The sequence below is a fragment of the Orussus abietinus genome, unplaced genomic scaffold (genome assembly GCF_000612105.2).
Source record: "Orussus abietinus isolate OABI.00-Male unplaced genomic scaffold, Oabi_2.0 scaffold4, whole genome shotgun sequence".
In the NCBI taxonomy this organism is placed as follows: domain Eukaryota; kingdom Metazoa; phylum Arthropoda; class Insecta; order Hymenoptera; family Orussidae; genus Orussus; species Orussus abietinus.
In genome coordinates, this window is record NW_019396014.1 from 1,650,519 (window position 1) to 1,668,350 (window position 17,832).

The following is a 17,832-nucleotide window of genomic DNA, read 5'->3' on the forward strand; positions in this document are numbered from 1 at the left end:
AGTTCCGCATAACTCTGAAATATGTATATTTAGCATGTAACGATTGACTTGTACAATGAAACACGAAAATTTCAAGTCAATAGACGTGGAAAATAAACTAAGGTATACGGCTGGCACTCGGGCATGTCATCGATGCAATTTATCTATTGTTTTCAATTTGTATTCACTTAAGTAACATCATGAAATATTTTACATATTATGTAAGAACTGTTTTTCAATGTTTCGGAAAGGATTAAAGATTTAGTAATTGGGGACGTTGATGTTAATGTACTTTTATTTAGAATCATTGCCTCTACGAGGTCCACGAAGACTCGCCCAACAACTCCTAGACTGGGAATAAAAGAGTTACTTTCGACTAAGTACAAATGTACACGATTGCATTACAATGATATTACAACCACATGGGTGAGTACACTGATAATAGGATGCTCCAGGGGGATGTACTGGTTGCAAAATGCACAGACTGTTTGGAATCGAATGGTAAAAAATCAGAAGCACATAAAAAGTACTCAAAAATAATGTTATCGTACAGAGATCATTCGATACGGACATTCGTCCTTACATTGGACTAATTGTCAGCACTGTTGCGTGGGTTTTGATGTTACGTCACATGCCGTCATATAAAAGTCTATTTCCTGAAGATGCTAAAGATTAGCACCTTTTACTTTGGCAATTGGCTGGTGAACATTAAGAAATGAATTGCATTTCACCGGAAAATACTTGCAGATCAATTACTGTTTCATTAGAGTATCGCTTATTTTTAAAATCCATATTCTTATACCCTATCTATGGATTGTTTTAAAAGATGGTCAACACCAAAAGCAGTATTATAAAACTTAATTCATCGAGATACTGATATCACAATAAACTAACTGGCTGCTTTCGATGACCACTCCCATTTTTCCTTACATCAGTGACTACGTTACAACAATATTTCATGGCGTTGAATTATAATACTTTTCTCGAGAATTTCCATTCATTCATTCCAAATTAAATGACATGTATGACTGCACTAATGCTTGATATAAATTGTACTCTTGCAATCCATTTTTGTTTAAAAAGGACGAAATTACGAACTGATGAAATCTTTTTCAAGCACCAATGTCATGGCTCTTGCAGCCATGATCGCACATATGGGAATTGGTTATTTACAGAAAATAAATAAGTGCAGAGCCAAGTAGAGGTACAGAGCATCCAGATGTGCGACAATTGATTGAACGACTCCTTTTTACAAGGCGATCACACGTCCAAATTGACCGCAAAATGTTGTAATCTTGTGCTAACTGCATTACCAATTTAAATCTTGTCTGTCTCAGTCACTTTTATACCACCAGAAGTTTGGCCAACTGGCCTAGCACATGCTTTCTTATGCATAAACCAGTGCAACCTTTGGCACTCTCTGTCGCAATATTGTACCGCCTTACATTTACTACATTTCTTTGTGGCTTTCTCTTCACCACAAGTTATACAAATCTGAAGATTATCGGTAAAACCTCTTTGACCATTGATCGCAGCTGATACCACCGATACAGCCGACGGTGGATCGTTACTGGCCAGAGTTGCTACCATCTGTCTAAAAATTGTGCTTTCCCTAAAGGGAAACTCACGCACGGATTCACGCAAGAAACTTTCTTGATACTCAGGATTGCCATCACTTTTGCTACACTTCAAAAATTTTCTGACTAGTAACTCAACAGGATCAGACTTTTTCTCAGCTTTCAGTGCTTCTTGGTGTTTCTGACATTTTATTACTTCGGCAACTACGCAACTGAGGTAGTGATATTTAAATGCCATTATTTCATTTGTTTCCACTCCACGAGTCATCTCTCGGTATCGCATTGTTTCCAATACTTTCTGCACCTAAACGAGTTAATAAATGAAGTGCATATATTTTTATATAAAATAATATATAAGTAAATGCTTTATTAATTGATAAAATACCTTGGGAAGATTCTCCAAAAGTCCAGGACATCTTTGCAAGTTTAATGCTACACGTACAGGATGAACGTTCCCTTGCATTATGAACTTATGAAACGAGTCTGCTAAATGAGGTGGAAGTAGTGGCTCAGTCTGTAGTCCTTGTGGTTTGATATAATAATCTATATCAGCTTTCGGTATGAAATTATTTATAGTTGCCACACAATTGTAATTCCCAACAAAGGCAGCTAATTGCGCCGGTGTGCGTCCAACGTCATTAACTGCAGTAATTTTGGCATTGTGTGACATTAACAAATGACAAAGATCGGCATTGCCACTTAATGCAGCAAAATGGAGAGCAGTATAAGCATGTTCGTGCAGACACATATTTACGTCCGCGCCCTGTAAATAATGCCCTCATTACACCCAATACATGTGAACACATCATTTATTTCATCCAATAGGCATATTGTGCTTAGCTTTCATTAAATCAAGATGCAAAAAATATTCCCGATGGACTTATAACATTTCATGAGAAACATGTATATTAAAAATCGAATATCTTAAATTTTATAACATAAACATCTCAGATTCCGTAGTTTTGATGGAATATTGCGTTTACTTCGGCACACATTTTTAAGGGAAATTGTGCCATCAACAGTAAGAATAACATCGACATATCGGACCTAACCTACCTGATCTATGAGCATCTGTGCTATTTCGGTGTTACCTCTGTAGCAGGCGTGCTGCAGAGGACTCAATTCATTCTCGTCGATGAAATCAACCTTGATCTTGTTCGCCCCCAATAATGTTTTCAGTTCTGTCACCTTATCATTGTAAATTTTCGTAAAAATCTCCTTTTGGAGGGCCAACAGCTTTTCATCGTCCGACGCCATGTTGTACATACAATGCCGACCGGTGTCGATTAATCGAAACTTCTGGATTGACCGTGATGCATACCGCGCGAAATTCAAAATGTATGATCTTCAGAGCCCCCTATTTAAACATACGAAGCATGAATTTATTTATAATGAATGTTCCAAGTACATAGTAAAAATATAACTCGGTTACTCTCCGTCGAAGCAGCAGTTTCATTAAACAAACAAATTTTATTCGATTCAAAACGATGGTTACATCTTGGCCGTACTCTACAAAATCGAAATCAATGGCGCCGGAATTGAGCGCTAATAATAATTTAATAATAACATCAATGGTTATAAAGAATTTTAATATAAAATAATTATTTATTCTTCTCAGTGGATGCGCGTCCAATATGGCTCTTGGAGGTGCATGGCCACCGAGAATTCAGATCGCAGTATGAATGACTTCCGACGTAGAATGTTTATGCAAATATCCGTCAAACGGAGTACTTATAATTTGCCTACCAGACTGGGATTCGTTAACTTGGCATCAATTATCACCTATTATTATCAACAAGGCCTGAGCTGCTACCTATGGCTGTGGCCGCAGCTCAGATGCGATGTACAAAATATATATATATATGTATATAACTTATTTAACAACAATATCTACAAACTATCGCTCTCTACAATTACGCCAATGACTCTACTGCACAATCATCGGGAGGGATTTCTTACTCAGTAGTGACAGTTTTTAACCCATTTAACTTTTGTCTTTTAGTACACAGTTAAACAACTTTAGGGACGCAAATTAAATGCACGTGGAAAATTTACATCTAAAATTCCTGTTAAACTGTTCTTTCGTTTCGATAAACATAGACTTAATTTATAATATATCATGGTAGACCATAAGACTAAAGAAAAATAATTTTTCTAGACAATCTGACTATTCGGGAGATAATATTTCAAAGCACGGTATAATTCTTCTACGGGAACTTATCCTTCTCCTCGTAATCTAAATTTTGATTCGTAACATTTTCTAAATTCTTATCATACGGAACGCGAACATTCGTCTAATCACGCGATCGTGAATATGGCTGCAAGACTCACGGCATGATTTGTATGAACATTCGCAATTGCATATAGAGGTAGTACGGTACCGCGTATGAATGCTCATAATTAATTATTATATATATATCATATTTCCACACCTACAGACTAAAGTCTTCTCAATAGAAATTCTGAGAATACCCTTGAGTCCGTGTGTGACCAACAGAGACACATTCTCTCACACGTCTTAATGCTTAAATAATTGAAAATAATACTGAAATTAAAATTAAACTCCGCATTAGCGCCCGTGAAATAATTAATAAATAATATTAATCTAAGTTACGTGGAAACGTTGCTTAAGTTACTGGTGTTTGGTCGAATGTATTACCATTTCCGATTTTCTCTCGGATATGTTTACAGATTCTCTTCCTGCGATTTACGACATACCGTACTTACATCGTCTTTTAAAGCGAACGAATGGTAATCGCACGAGTTACAGAGGCCTTACGAATTACTTAATCGCTATTGTCCCTGCTAGTATTATTATTGCAATCCTGATCTGTCGAAAAGGTCGAATTACGCCGCGTCTATTTATTGCACTATGTGCAACGATCATGGCCAGTCTCGCTTCGACTTTTCATTTTGATCTCGATTTACTTTCATGGGTTTATCGCCGTTTCAATTAATTCGTCGATCGAGTTGGTTTACAGGTAATTTACGTATAGCGTGAATTACGTGTCGCGTTATAGCATTGTTTTTTGGGAAAGCGTGACAATTGAGTGTAGTCCATATTATATCCGCTTCGCCCAATTTATGAATTTATAGTCTTATAAGGTACTATCAAGACGAGCAGATTACTATATCTCTTGTATAGTAAACATCAGGTATTTGGTTCTAAACTGTCGGCCCTCGTTCGAGAGTAACGCCCACTTACACATTACAATTTCTTATCCTTAACAAAGCGTAACATCTTAAATAGTATTTCCTACTTCTGCAGAACGGGAAATAAATCTGTCCTTTCTTATAAAATATAATAGTCTAACAGCGAATACCTTTGTATAACAACGTCAAGGGATAAAATCAAAGGAATCGTAAACCCGTTGATTTTGTATACACAAAGCAATGGATAAATCATTGTTCAATAAATATTAATGGTAGATAAATATCTCTCGTTAGGAAATATTCACGACGAATTTCGTTGGAATAAGTCAGATTTTTGCAAACATTGTTAAACACCAGATGCTAAGAAATGCAAGTACGGTGGAATATGTCATTAGGTACAAAAAGTCCCGCTGAAATTCTTTATGGACGATATTGAAGGGGATATAAGTGATGAATAAAATCTAAAAAAGATCTCTCCAGAATACAAGATCCGGCTTGCACTCTGTGAAGCTTAAGAGATATTTAACTACATTTCTACTAAAGCCTTGACCTACATTTCGCCCTCTCAAGATTTCCCTTCTGAGTAAAAGCGGCGACGCCCTTTTTCTCTTAAATGTAATATACCTTACGAAAAGTCTCCTTTACATCAATAATTATCATTCATTTCACCGAAATGGCCCGTCAATCGAGTATTGTTTCATAAGAAGCTACAAATGGTTTAACTAGCTTCGGATTATTTACAGAGAAATTTTAGCAAATGTTCAAAAAAGGAAGATATAATGTCATTAAGACAGTATAAGTCTCTGTAATTAATTTATAAAAGGCAGCTATTTATCCACAATAGAAAAATAAAAATGATACGTGGCATCGAAGAAAACGTGAATAAGTACTTTTCCAAAGAGTTGTCCCGAATAAAAAGTGCACATCATACCTCGCAGCGAAATTGTCGTTATTTTTCACAATTTCGCTGAGCCCTTTGCATCTTTACTTGGTCGTATTACCGCAGTGACATAAAAGTTCTATTACATCACTGTTAAATATTGTTCCTCGCAATAAAAATGGCAGATTCTGACCGTTAGACTTTGCACGTTTTTTGTAAACCCCTTGTTATAAATATTTCACGCTTTAACGACGGCTCATAATAGGACACATACAAGTAACCACATCTGCCAGCTTTCTTATACACATTCTTGCTTATAGAAACTCACGGATGTAGGATGAATGTCCAATCATGAATAATTCTCGCCTATTATTAGATTCACAATTCTTGTAATGAAATGCAATGAGGTGACATGAACATCATCACGTTTTCAGGGAAGAAAAAAAACGAAAAGGCTCAACATTCTACCACTTAAAGGCAAAATCACACAACCAGTCCTACCGCACTTCAGTCTTTCCGTAAGAAGACGATCTCGCGTTAATTTCTGTAACAAACCCCGGCAGAGCGTAGAATTCGTAAAGACGAAGCTACGGATTTGGTTTACGCTAACAAAGGTAAACTTGGAACCGAGCACCGTGCAGGATTACTACGGTATTGTCCTACACGGGTTCAGGAGGAGGATCTCCATTGATTTCTTCACAGGGCTGGATCATGACCTCCGTCTGCTCCTTCGTCATTTCTTCCTCTGCCGTTGTGACATCGAAGCCTTCCCCTGCGAGGAAACTCCTCCTCACAGCACCGTTCGCCACGGAAGAGAACGTAGCCCGTTGCTGAGTGTCTCTCCAAGGTGTCGTCAAAATTTTCATCCTCTGGAAAATCGAAGTTAAATGCCCAAGTTCAATTTAATTGTCCATTAGGTACGCGAATTATTGGTATTTTTATTGTTTCGTGCACTTATCGTAAGAAAAATTGAATTATCTCTGTCGATATCATTCTTAAAGAAGATATCATGTGAATGTATGTCATGGTCTTCTGATCCTTTGGTCCGTTGATCTTAAATGGGTATTATTAAAATTAATCATTGACCTGTACAAATGTTCCAGGCGTCGTGATGATTTTGTAGATAGCTACTCCAGGAATCATGGCAATGGAGGAGGATGCAATGAGCCAACCGAGGACATTGGCCCACACAGGATACTCGTAGTCTTCGTACGTCAACGGCTCGTACCCCATCAACCCATAGACTATGATGAACTAGATACCAGACACGAAGTAAGAATTTACATTAACAAGGAAACGAGGAATTGTACTCTGCATCAGTTAAACGCCCTAATTGGCTGAGATTAATCCGACAATCGTAGCTTTGAATGCCCCGTACTGCATGAATCTTAATTCAGGTCAATTCTACGGAGAAATTGTATGCAAAAGTTATGGAAATACAGAAACAAGCGTACCATGATGAATATGGGGGCGACGAATTTCCAGCAGACTCGCCAATAAAGGCCGGGTGAGAAACCAATCATGTCTTTAATGTCGGCGCAGAAACGATCAGCTCCATAGATCCAACTAATTGCGATAGCTTCCGCCAGGACAGCAAATAGCATCGAATAACCAGCAGCGTAACGATCCAAGAGATGGAAAAAATAAAAACCTCCCTGGAATGAATAAATTCGTAGGCTCAATCACTATACAGTATTTCAATGTTAACTTTCTACATAATGTATCCTCGGATAAAAAGCACAAGTAGATATCTGATTCCGTTCTCTTTCAACTTACCTGAGAGCAAGATGCAAGTCCCACGAGGAAATAGAGCGTGAAAAGGCAGGCGACAAAGATTTCGCGATTGTTGCCAATAATCGGGAACTCGTCACTTAGCGCCGTGATGATTGCCTCGGATCCTCCGAACTATCAGAAAGAAGAAGAGCAGAGATAAATGAAAATGAATGCTCTTTGTACCCGCACCAGGTTATGACGCCCGAAGACGCCTATCGCGTTTAAAGAGATAGAAAATACTTCTGATATAAATTAAATCTCTAAAAGTGGAAAATATTATATATGTGAGCTTTAGTTGTTGCAAGGGCTTAAGAACGTTAAAATATATTCCTACCGAGCTGTCCAGACCAAGGGTCAGTAACATCATGAAGAAAATCAAAGCCCAAAATATAGATCCTGGCATTGTTGCAATCGCTGCAGGGTAAACGATGAAGACCAACCCTGGACCTTCCGTGGCCACGTCTTGAATGGATTTTCCACTGGCTCGTGCCATGTACCCCAAAACCGAGAATATCACGAAACCGGCCACGAACGAAGTCGCACTGTTTATCAAGCTAGTCAGCAAGGCATCCCTTAAAGAAAAAAAAAAAAAGAATACAATCACATGAGCGCAAAAATACAAGAAGACTTAAGTACGAAGAAATACTTAATATCACAAAATTCACATCAGACTTACTTGTAAACGTTGTTGTGATACTTATTGTAACTCGCGTAGGCCAAGAGTACGCCAAATCCTGGGCCAAGGGAAAAGAAGACCTGCGTAGCGGCATCCACCCACACCTGATAACAGTGATACGGAGAAATACATACAGGAATTAAAGTTAAACGACTGAGCGAGGAAATCGGGGGGCTTGAAGTCAAAGGACATGACTGGGAATGGTCGAATCGTGCACGGTGGAAGGCTCGTAGTTCTCGGATAAAATGTCCAGCAGTTAATGTCACATCCTGTACGAGGTCCCCGCGTGTCCAAGATCACAGGGGAAAATGCATTCCACGTGCGAGCTGCCGAGAGGGTTGAGGATACGAGCGACCGACATCTCTAATGGCTATTATGACAGCTACACAGAGTTTCCATTTTCGCTCGGGCACGCCAGTCCCACTTTTTTCTTCCTCCTGCCACGCTTTCCTTTTACCCCTCCTTTTACTTTTCCGCCATATTTGATCGCACGATGCATTACCACGAGGGTGCTTTCGCCTGGAAAGGACATTCTCGAGGGCTTCCCTTTGGAGCGCTCGATCTCGGTACCTGTTACTAGCTGGGAAATTCCCCAATTTTCCTCGTTTCAACATTTCCTCCGACTTACCTCCGCCTTCGTGATGGCGGTGAAGTTCGGCCTCAGGTAATAGCGGATGCCTTCGCCACTTCCGGGCAATGTCACTCCACGTACGAGTAAAATCAGGAGAACCGCATACGGAAACAGGGCGGTGAACCACACCACCTGGAAGAAGGCAGAATGGGGAATAAAATTTCACTCACCACGTGTACTTGGATTTTAAATTGAGCTCTAACGATAGATTCTCACTTTTCCCGAGGTGGAAATTCCTTTCCATAAGGAGAAGTAACAGATGAGGTAGACTATGAGGAGGCACAAGGCAATGTCCCACTTGATGGCTCCCAAGTCATGCAGTCCAGCGCTCTGGTGCAGCTCCAGGATGGCCCGGCTTTGAAATTCAAGACGGTCGTAATTAAAGTCCTTGTTAACAAGTTCATAATGAATGTACACGGGAAATTACTTGAAGTATTCCTGCGCGGCGCTGGTATATATCGTGCTGTTTCCATAATCCTCCAAGGATGCATTGACGACACCGTTCCGAAAACTCGTCGAGACGTTTGACCAGGAATCGATCTCCGGATCGGGGAAGTCATCGATGTAGGAAACGTTCACGTCGAATTCCCGGCAGAGAGGAGTGTTCCAAGGATTGTCGCACGTCGTCCAGGGTAACATACTCGAAAAGGAGGCAAAGAAGTACCGAAGTGCCCAGGCTATGATCACGTTGTAATAGAAGTCGACGTAGAACGCGATCAAGGCCACTGCATATCCGATTCCTGGAAAGAAAAGAGAAAAGGGACCTTGCTGAACCGAATAAAGATATATTTACTAGGTTAAAGGCGAACATCGTCGTGACATTAGTTGGATGATTTCCCGATATTTCGGATACTTCAGAGGCAGTCGTGAGAAAAATCGAAAATTGCAGGAAATGGTACTTCGCCGAGGTCTTAGGCTCGCAACCTTGCTCTTTCCGTGCTTTAAAGTACTTACAGTACGTATGCACATATATATAATACGTATCATATATTCCTCTGATAATTTTTCCATATGATAAACTGTACATTTTCGAGGTTCAGAAGTGAAAAATATATCTGAACCATTTATGCAATCGGCTGTAGATAGGTATCACGGAAAGTGGCCGGACCAAGGAACTGTCTTTAAGAGGCCAAGAGGCGGGGATAAAAGAGGGGGATAAAAAGCGGCCAGGAATCAGGGGAAAGAGGGAAAGAGTGAAAAGCGAGTGGCACTGTCCTGCCCCTGGAATACCAATGCCCCTTGGCTCGGTGATATCATAAAAATAATATATTATCGCGCCTCCGAGCTGCAGGGATTTCTGAGGGAAGTGTCCAATAAAGTGGTGCATTTCGTTACGAGGTCGCCTTTGGATTTGGTCACTCGACATCCTCCGAGCGGAAGACGACCCCATAAATAGGGCAATAACGTGCTCTAATTTCGCTTTATTAATTATTTAGTATTAGCTCGGCCTGCTAACGAAATTTCCATATTCCGTTTCAGGGAAATCAAAATTGGACCGCACCTTTGAGAAGCGGAACCAGACGTCCCCAGCATGTAATGGCACCTTTCCGGTTGAACTGGCCAAGAGCAAGTTCCATGTAGAACAAGGGAATTCCACCGACTACTAGCATCACGCAGTACGGCACCAGAAATGCACCTAAAACACAAAAGAGAGATCACGAAGATTTCATTAACCAATCTTCGCGCGTCGAGTCACCGCAGTAGAATAAAGAAAAAAAAAAAATACGGGACAATTCGAGAAAACGTGAAATTTAAATATGATATTTAAAAAAATAACACTTGCCATCCTTAAATACGTATTTCATTAATTACAGAGGATTTTATAAGAGTTATCGAATGAATTTTTGAAATACCTACAGAACTCATTTTTCGAAACTTTCCATGTTTTTTTTTCCAGGAATCCTTCTTTCGATAACCTTTTTTTTTTCAAAACATAAATTTAGATTTAATGTGTATTTTTAGGTATCGAAATGAGATTATTTTTGAGTTTAGATATTAGGAGGAAAGAGAGAAGGAGGACCCAAACTTCCTTCCGAATTTTACAGGTTAAAGAATTTTCTCCTCGGTTCAAAAAATGTATGCTCTCTCTTTTTTATTTTAAATGCGACCCGTGTTCCACGCTTTTCGAACAGAGGGGGATTAATCGAGTAAAATCTCGATTGTCCCTTTAGGGGTGCTCAAAAGTCGCGAAAAGTTGAAAGTCTCGTGGCAAGAACCTATTGTGAGGCGGAGAGGGTGGTAATTGTGCGACTGCAAAAGGTTTGAGCTCTACTTGTCGACTGGAAATGGGATGAGGAAGCCCAGGGTGGAACGGGCAGGAAAAGTCGAGAAGAGAAGAACGAAAAAGGAGGACCGAGAGCTCGGCTTTAACGCGTGGCCATTTTTTAAGAGTTCGTAAGGAGCTCTTCATGAATTTTTGTCATCGTTTAGGAAGCGGCACTCACCGACAAAAGGAAGTAGATAAGAGAGGGGAAATTGTGTTTTCGTTTGGTGAGAAAAAAAAATCATCTCAGATGGGTGAAATTCGTAAAAATGAGTCCGAAAGCGAGGTGAGCGAATTGCTACGTAGGCGGATAGATGGATGGATAGATGGACGAATAGGGGAGAAGGTGGGGACAAAGACCACGAGAGCGAATTTCGGAATATTTAGAGCACGGAATGCTTTTAAGCGTCGAAATCCAATTGTGAACTTTCAAAATTTCCCCGTGCAATTTAATATTACGTCATTGAAACTAATGTACGTACGATGGCTCGCGATAAAATGTCGACGGTAGAAGACAATTTATATATTCAGTGCATATTCTATAAAAGAAAATACGGTACATAAATTCAATAATAAGAAGAAATTAATCGGGCTTTCTAATTATCTACAGTACAATGATATACCGACGATAGAAGACTATATATAATATATTCAGTCCATTTACACCTACAAATGCGGTACACGAACTGAGTAATAATGACAAAAAAATTAAGTACAAGGCAAGTGGAAATGACTTGGATTAGGGAAAAGGGAAATTGGAGAGATGAAGTGTCGGCGGAGGTCTGGTGAGCATAATTGCTAATTAATTTCCCGAATGAACACTCCAGCAACGAGATCGCTTGCGAAACGCTCTGCCCCTTTTCCCGGAACGTTTCGGAAAATCCATTTAATCCCAGAAATTGTGGCCAAGAACGAAGTTCTCGAGGTTTTCGAAATTAAGAACATTTATTCCCGAGACGGAGTTCATTAAATATAAAAATAAATACGCACCTACTCATCTCATAAATATATATATATATTTTTTTTAATATTTCGAACGTGCAATCAGATATCTTCCTAATTATTTCTACACGTTCCTCACTTTAGATCGCGCTTTTTCCCGTTAAAAGATTAGACGAAAAATGGAGCAAAAAAAAAAGAAAAAAAATGCCGGAACTCAAGTTGAAGGATTTCTTCGGGAATGGGGATAATCTGACGGATTCTCGTGGATCAACAGGTCATCTCTCTCTTCTTCCTTCTCTTTCTCATCCCTGGGCTTTTCGTCCTGTCAGGACCTCGGCCAGAAGCTACCCTAGGAAAGGATACTATCTAAGGTCTTTGTCTTTATCATATCCATGGAGGCGCATTGACATAATCGCATTACGAGGGATATTGTCTGACTTGATTAATTCGTCTTTCGAGTTGTCGGCCTCGATTCCATCTTTCCTACTGTATCCTCTTATTCCATTCGGTAAAATGGTACGTTGAGAAAAGAAAAAGATAAAAAGAGAAGTTCTCGTTAAATAATACTAAAGACCAGCGCCTTTAGTTATATGAACATATTATTTCCTGAAATTCGTGTAGCATTATCATTTAATATGATTAAAGCAATGTTATGATAACCAAGAATAAATAAGCATATGCAAGAACTCGATGTATGATCAGGATCTTGTTTCCCGAAGGCCATCCTCTCTCGGAGCACATTTCCTATTAATTTTCTCTAAGAAAAGGTAAAAGGGTTAAACGGCCCCGTAAACAGATCCACAAGACTAGGAGGAAATTACGAGTGCCATTGCATTGAAGACTGCAAAGAGATTCCCCATATCTTTGGCTATTTCCTCTCGCTTGTCCACCATTTTCATAACACAGGAAATCACTCCACGACGTTCGGATTCATCATTAACAATTTATTAAGGCTCAAAGTATCGCCAGAATAAATAATGAAAAATAGTAATCGACCCCGTTAATACGTAATCGCGGTTGAAATCTACCTTACGAAACTTATTTGTCAGTGTATTACCATTGTTTCTAAGAGAATAAAAAAATGTTACCACAAAGGCCATGTTAGAATGGGGTCATAAAAGCATTCATAATTGTCATCACGTGGGAGTATTGACGTAACTGCAACACGTAGAAAAGGTGACCATTACCGTGTACTGTGGTTTATATTTACATAATCCCAACAAATGGATCCGCTAACAGTGTTTTCCTTCTAATGTAAGAATGATTATAATCGATTGGATAATTATGCATGCGATAGGCAATATTCCCATCTGTTGAATAACTCCGGCATGGAGTCCTTTATTGACTAACACTTGTTTTTATTGAGTAGTCTACGGCTTAATAATTCAATACTGCATATTTATCTCGTTTATGAGTATTCCAGTGCGACCAAAGATTCCGTCGATTTAATTTCGTATCTTTTCCAATTTCCGAAATATACGATTTACACGTAGTGCCCTTTATTAACCATTCATTTATTCTTATTGCCAAGTTTATGGCTCGATGACTCAAGATTGCATATTTATCGTGGCTGCTAGTATTCACGCATGACGAAAGAGATTCTGTCGATGGAAACTCGAGATTACCTCCTCGGGCTCTTTTTTCCTGTACCGAGAGCTACCGAAGGCATTTAATGCGAAATCTTTCCCGATTTCCGAAATAAACCCACCGAGCGATCCATAAGCTGTGACTTTTCCTCAATTAATCTTACATACCTCTATTATTACTAAATCTATCGATTAACAATTTCAGATTGTACATTTATCACTGTTGCGGAAGCCGATCGGTATGACTCGGTACGGCGTATGACGTATCGAATACCGATCGATAGATCAACACGATTTGATAAAAACTCGGGATTGTTTCCTTGTGTTCATTTTTCCTCGCCTCTGAAACTGCCGAAGGCATTTATCCTAACTTTTCCGGATTTCTCGGCTCTTCGTCGGACATCGGCCGGAAGTTGTTAAGCGCGGAAAGAGCCGCGCCGAATGGGAAATTGTCATTAATCGAGGTAATTGGAAATTAGCGACCGATCTTTCCCATCCTAATGGCGTCGGGCCGCGCGGCCTCTCGCGTTTAACTAGGTTAGCAGCCGCTTTTGAGAAGCTTCTGTATCACTAACAGCGAGCCCTAATCACATTCCTGCGTGCCTTGATAGAGGACTAATGGCATCGACATCCTCCCCGTCGACGGTTCCGTCGACGCGGAATTCGTCGGATCCCTCGACAACATCTACGACGGATGATCGTCCCACTGACCGACTGCAGTACCTCAAAACTACAATGAAAACCACTAAATAAATGAATAAAATTCGAAACCTGGCATAAATCAATCGGATTCACTGAACTCTGGGAAAGTTCGATCTACTCGAGCGAATCCTTCCCTAATCCATGTAAAACTTCATAAAAAATCTTCTCAGGTCGATCGAGGTTGTACTTTGTATTTCCCGCTCCGGCATGGAACTTCGAACGTGCCAAATCCAGGGAGGTCATTTTCTGCCAGGGAAATGCCAATTAGTCCTCTAGTTAATGCCATATTACCTTACGAGAGTATATTACTCGCGTTCCATCACCTCGGCCGGATTGAAATAATGGCCCATGGTTATGAACGCGCGGACGAGGTTACCTCAGCTTTTGAAAAGTGCTCTCGTCGGTGAGACTGAAAATCAGGGCGCACTTTTCCCTGAGAACCGCAGGTGATTTTCCTTTTGCCTGCGCTTTTTACGAAAACTTTAATGACCACGTGGAACGTCATTCGGAACGATTTGGTCAATCGCCATTTCTTCTCTGCTTGATCACCGGGTGACTTTAATGGTCACTAAGAACGATCGATATCAACGACTCACCTCCCCCGTTCTTGTAGCACAGGTAAGGGAATCTCCAGACATTGGCAAGATCGACGGCGAATCCAATGACGGACAGGAGGAAGTCCACTTTCCCGGACCAGGTCTCTCTTCTCTCGCCGTCACCGTCGCCGTCGACCCCGGCAGGGGTCGTCGTCTTGACCACCTTCGATGGCATCCCCGCGGTCCCTGTTGCCGAGAAATATTTATTAGATATCAAAAATCGATCAGCACTAGGCATTTCTTATCTCATCACCACCTTCGACGGCATTTCCGCGATCCGTTTCCAACAAACATTCATTATTAGATATAAAAAATTCATCGCCGGAAAGAAAGTTGGTTCATTGAACAAAATCCTTTGATGGCATTTGGGTAATTTCAGGGAATCACATTCCCTTATCATTATGAACCTAGTTTCGACATTCATTTTTATTCACTTCGGTCAACAACCCCTGTCCAAATATCAGTCATCTTCTTGTCGCCGGTCTGCAAGTTATTATCTAAAATTAAAATATCAAAAGCGCCGCGGTGTTTTTCCGCCGACTCTTCGGAAAAGGACCATCCTCGGTATTTTTTACCTCAGAGGAGATGTCCCACCGCGTAAAAAGCGATCAAAAGGGAGGAGGGCAAAGAGACGCCGAGCTCGCGGACTGCTCTTCGCGGCATCTTTTCGACTTCCCATGGTTCGCGAAAATCCCCGCAAATCTGATCCGTCGATAAACCTCGCCCGATGAAAAAAACTCGCGAGCTAACGCCGTATGTGTGTAATTCGATGTCGACGAGTTATGGATAGCCCTTATCGCGTCAACGCTCCTCCACCTCTGGAGGCCTCGCACCTCCTCTGATATATCCATGTATACCTGGGTGTACGCATATATATACGTATGTACAGGTATAAACGTGTATTTGTATATACGGGGTACGTATATATATATCCGCATCCTCTCGTAACGAGCTCATTGTGTCCCGTGACGGGCATCGGTCAAATCGGCATTATTTCAAAGGCGACGAGACCGCCCCACTCGAGGGGGCTCGACGAGGGGTTTTCTGTCACGTGCACGATCGGCATTTATAGAGAAAGCTTCATTATTATTGCCCAATATGCGCCGACACGCCTCTTAGGGCAAGGAAAAAAAAATACTACACCTTGATTTTTAACGTACCTTCCCGTAAATAAATTATTATTAGGCGATCTCTCTCCTGCTCAAAGGTACAGCCCCCGAATGAAAATTATCTTTAGTACCGTTTAAACCGAATTTACGTGTTTTACATTTTTCTTTCGTTAGGTATAGATATTTAAGAGCTTTCCGTCATTAACTTGGACTCGTATTAACGGTATGCGGACATGATTCGATTTTACAATGAATTTATTCGACTTCATGAAAACTTCATTTACTTTCCCTGGCCTCGGACAGGCATGTGGTTTTTAAAGTGGAAACACTTGTTGCTTTAATAATTCTGTTTACTGCCGTCGTACAGCTCCCAGAGAAGAGTTGGCAGATTGATGGATCGCGGTATACGAGGAAACGAATTTCTGAAACATTCTTAAAGAAGAGCCGTAGATCAATTGAACTGTTGGAATTCCTATCGCGCGTTACGCTTTTCCCATAAGAGGTACCAATAATGCGGAAATCTCCATTACCGCGACTATGTATAATTAATATCCTAGTTGCGACACTTTTTAACGTTGCTTTCATCACCAGTGCATTCACATCGTACCAATTAAAAGTTCTCAGTTTCTCTTCTTAATTAACGTGTTCCTCTTCCGAGATATAAATAGAACTCCTTCGAGAAAAAAATGAAATATCTGTAATACGACCCCTACGACTAACCGAACACGCGATGAATTCTTTCCATCAATTTCTTATCAGAATCCCGAGTACCAAAATCCAAACTCTGAAATTATTCTTAACAATCCGAAATAACAATTAGAATATTTTCCGCACCTCGTCAATAAGGAAAGCAATTTTCTGAGCGAAGAACTTTGGGTTTCTTTTTATTTTTGCAGACGTAATGGGGGAAAAATGGGGACGAGATTATGAAGAAGGAAAATGATTGAGCCTTCATGTATTAAAAGAGACACTTACCAGTAGAGAAGAGCTAATGGCCGAGGCTGGCGGTGTCGCGGCCGGTCCAGGCACCACTGCACTGCGAGAGGCCGCAGGTCCAGAGGACTCCCGTGCCCAAAACCCGCCACAGAGTCAGAAGTAGTTCGAAACTGGTATCCGTCAGACCCATGCCCACCTTCGAGTACGATTTCCCGCTCGGTCGATAAAGAGAGATCCTGCCTTAAATCCAATCCCCTACCCGACGTCACGTGACGACTCAGTGAGAGAATCGAAGTTAGCGGCACCGACCAAGAACATTAAAAAGGTCCTCCTCCCTTCTAAGCGGTATTATTATCTTCAGAATCGGCTCCCTTTCCTTACTGAAAAGAAAAGAAAATTAACCCGTATCGGATTGATCGATGGTCTTCAATTTTGGCAAAGAGACGATAAGGAGAACGCGTGACGGGGATTTGATTTTAACGCTTTCTAGGTACCTATTCTAGGAGTGGGTTCAGTGAAACGGAGATAGATCTTAGGTTCTCGAATTGCCGATGGATTCTCCCGAGGGCACGAAATTTCTAACGACCGACGCCATCGAACCTCGGCGCGAAAGCTTGACGGAGCGAGTGGCAAAGGAGCGCGCCTTCGCTGACGTATATACGCGCGGGGTCACGTGGTAGGGAGGTCTCGACCAATCAAAACACGGGGTTGCAGCTATGGGGGTGCGCGTAAATGAAACATAGGAATACGCGGATCGACCGTGCTTTACTGAAATGTTGATACGTGAGTTTAACGCCTTTACATGGTTAAAAGAAATGCGTCGAGGATGAAAAACCAACTTGAAAAGAGGCGCACGTGATTAACGGCAGCTCTGATTGGTTTTTCACCCCCGACGCGTCGACGCACCGCGTTCCATGTCACACCCGACGCGCTCAGTGAAACACCGGCCTAACTCCGTCTTGAGGTAAATAGAACATGATACAGAAAAGGTAACTGAAAACAAGTGGCATAGTCTGAATTAACGGTATG

At 40.9% G+C, this 17,832-nt stretch overlaps 2 protein-coding genes across 2 annotated transcripts; both read right to left on the reverse strand.

Annotated features, from left to right (window-relative positions):
• Nucleotides 1–252: 252 nt before the first annotated feature.
• Nucleotides 253–2,813, reverse strand: LOC105695433 (ankyrin repeat and MYND domain-containing protein 2). Its single transcript, XM_012416972.1, has 3 exons — nt 2,613–2,813; nt 1,942–2,319; nt 253–1,860 (listed from the first exon to the last, which is right to left on the reverse strand). The coding sequence occupies exons 1-3, from the start codon at nt 2,811–2,813 to the stop codon at nt 1,297–1,299; spliced, it is 1,143 nt and encodes a 380-aa protein (XP_012272395.1). The 3' UTR covers nt 253–1,296.
• Nucleotides 2,814–3,006: 193 nt separating this feature from the next.
• Nucleotides 3,007–17,412, reverse strand: LOC105695724 (sodium-dependent dopamine transporter). Its single transcript, XM_012417558.1, has 13 exons — nt 17,298–17,412; nt 16,843–17,183; nt 14,759–14,944; nt 10,171–10,305; nt 9,097–9,409; nt 8,886–9,024; nt 8,667–8,801; nt 8,039–8,142; nt 7,697–7,934; nt 7,366–7,494; nt 7,044–7,244; nt 6,676–6,843; nt 3,007–6,458 (listed from the first exon to the last, which is right to left on the reverse strand). The coding sequence occupies exons 3-13, from the start codon at nt 14,931–14,933 to the stop codon at nt 6,249–6,251; spliced, it is 1,947 nt and encodes a 648-aa protein (XP_012272981.1). The 5' UTR covers nt 14,934–14,944; nt 16,843–17,183; nt 17,298–17,412; the 3' UTR covers nt 3,007–6,248.
• Between the last annotated feature and the right edge of the window lie 420 nt (nt 17,413–17,832).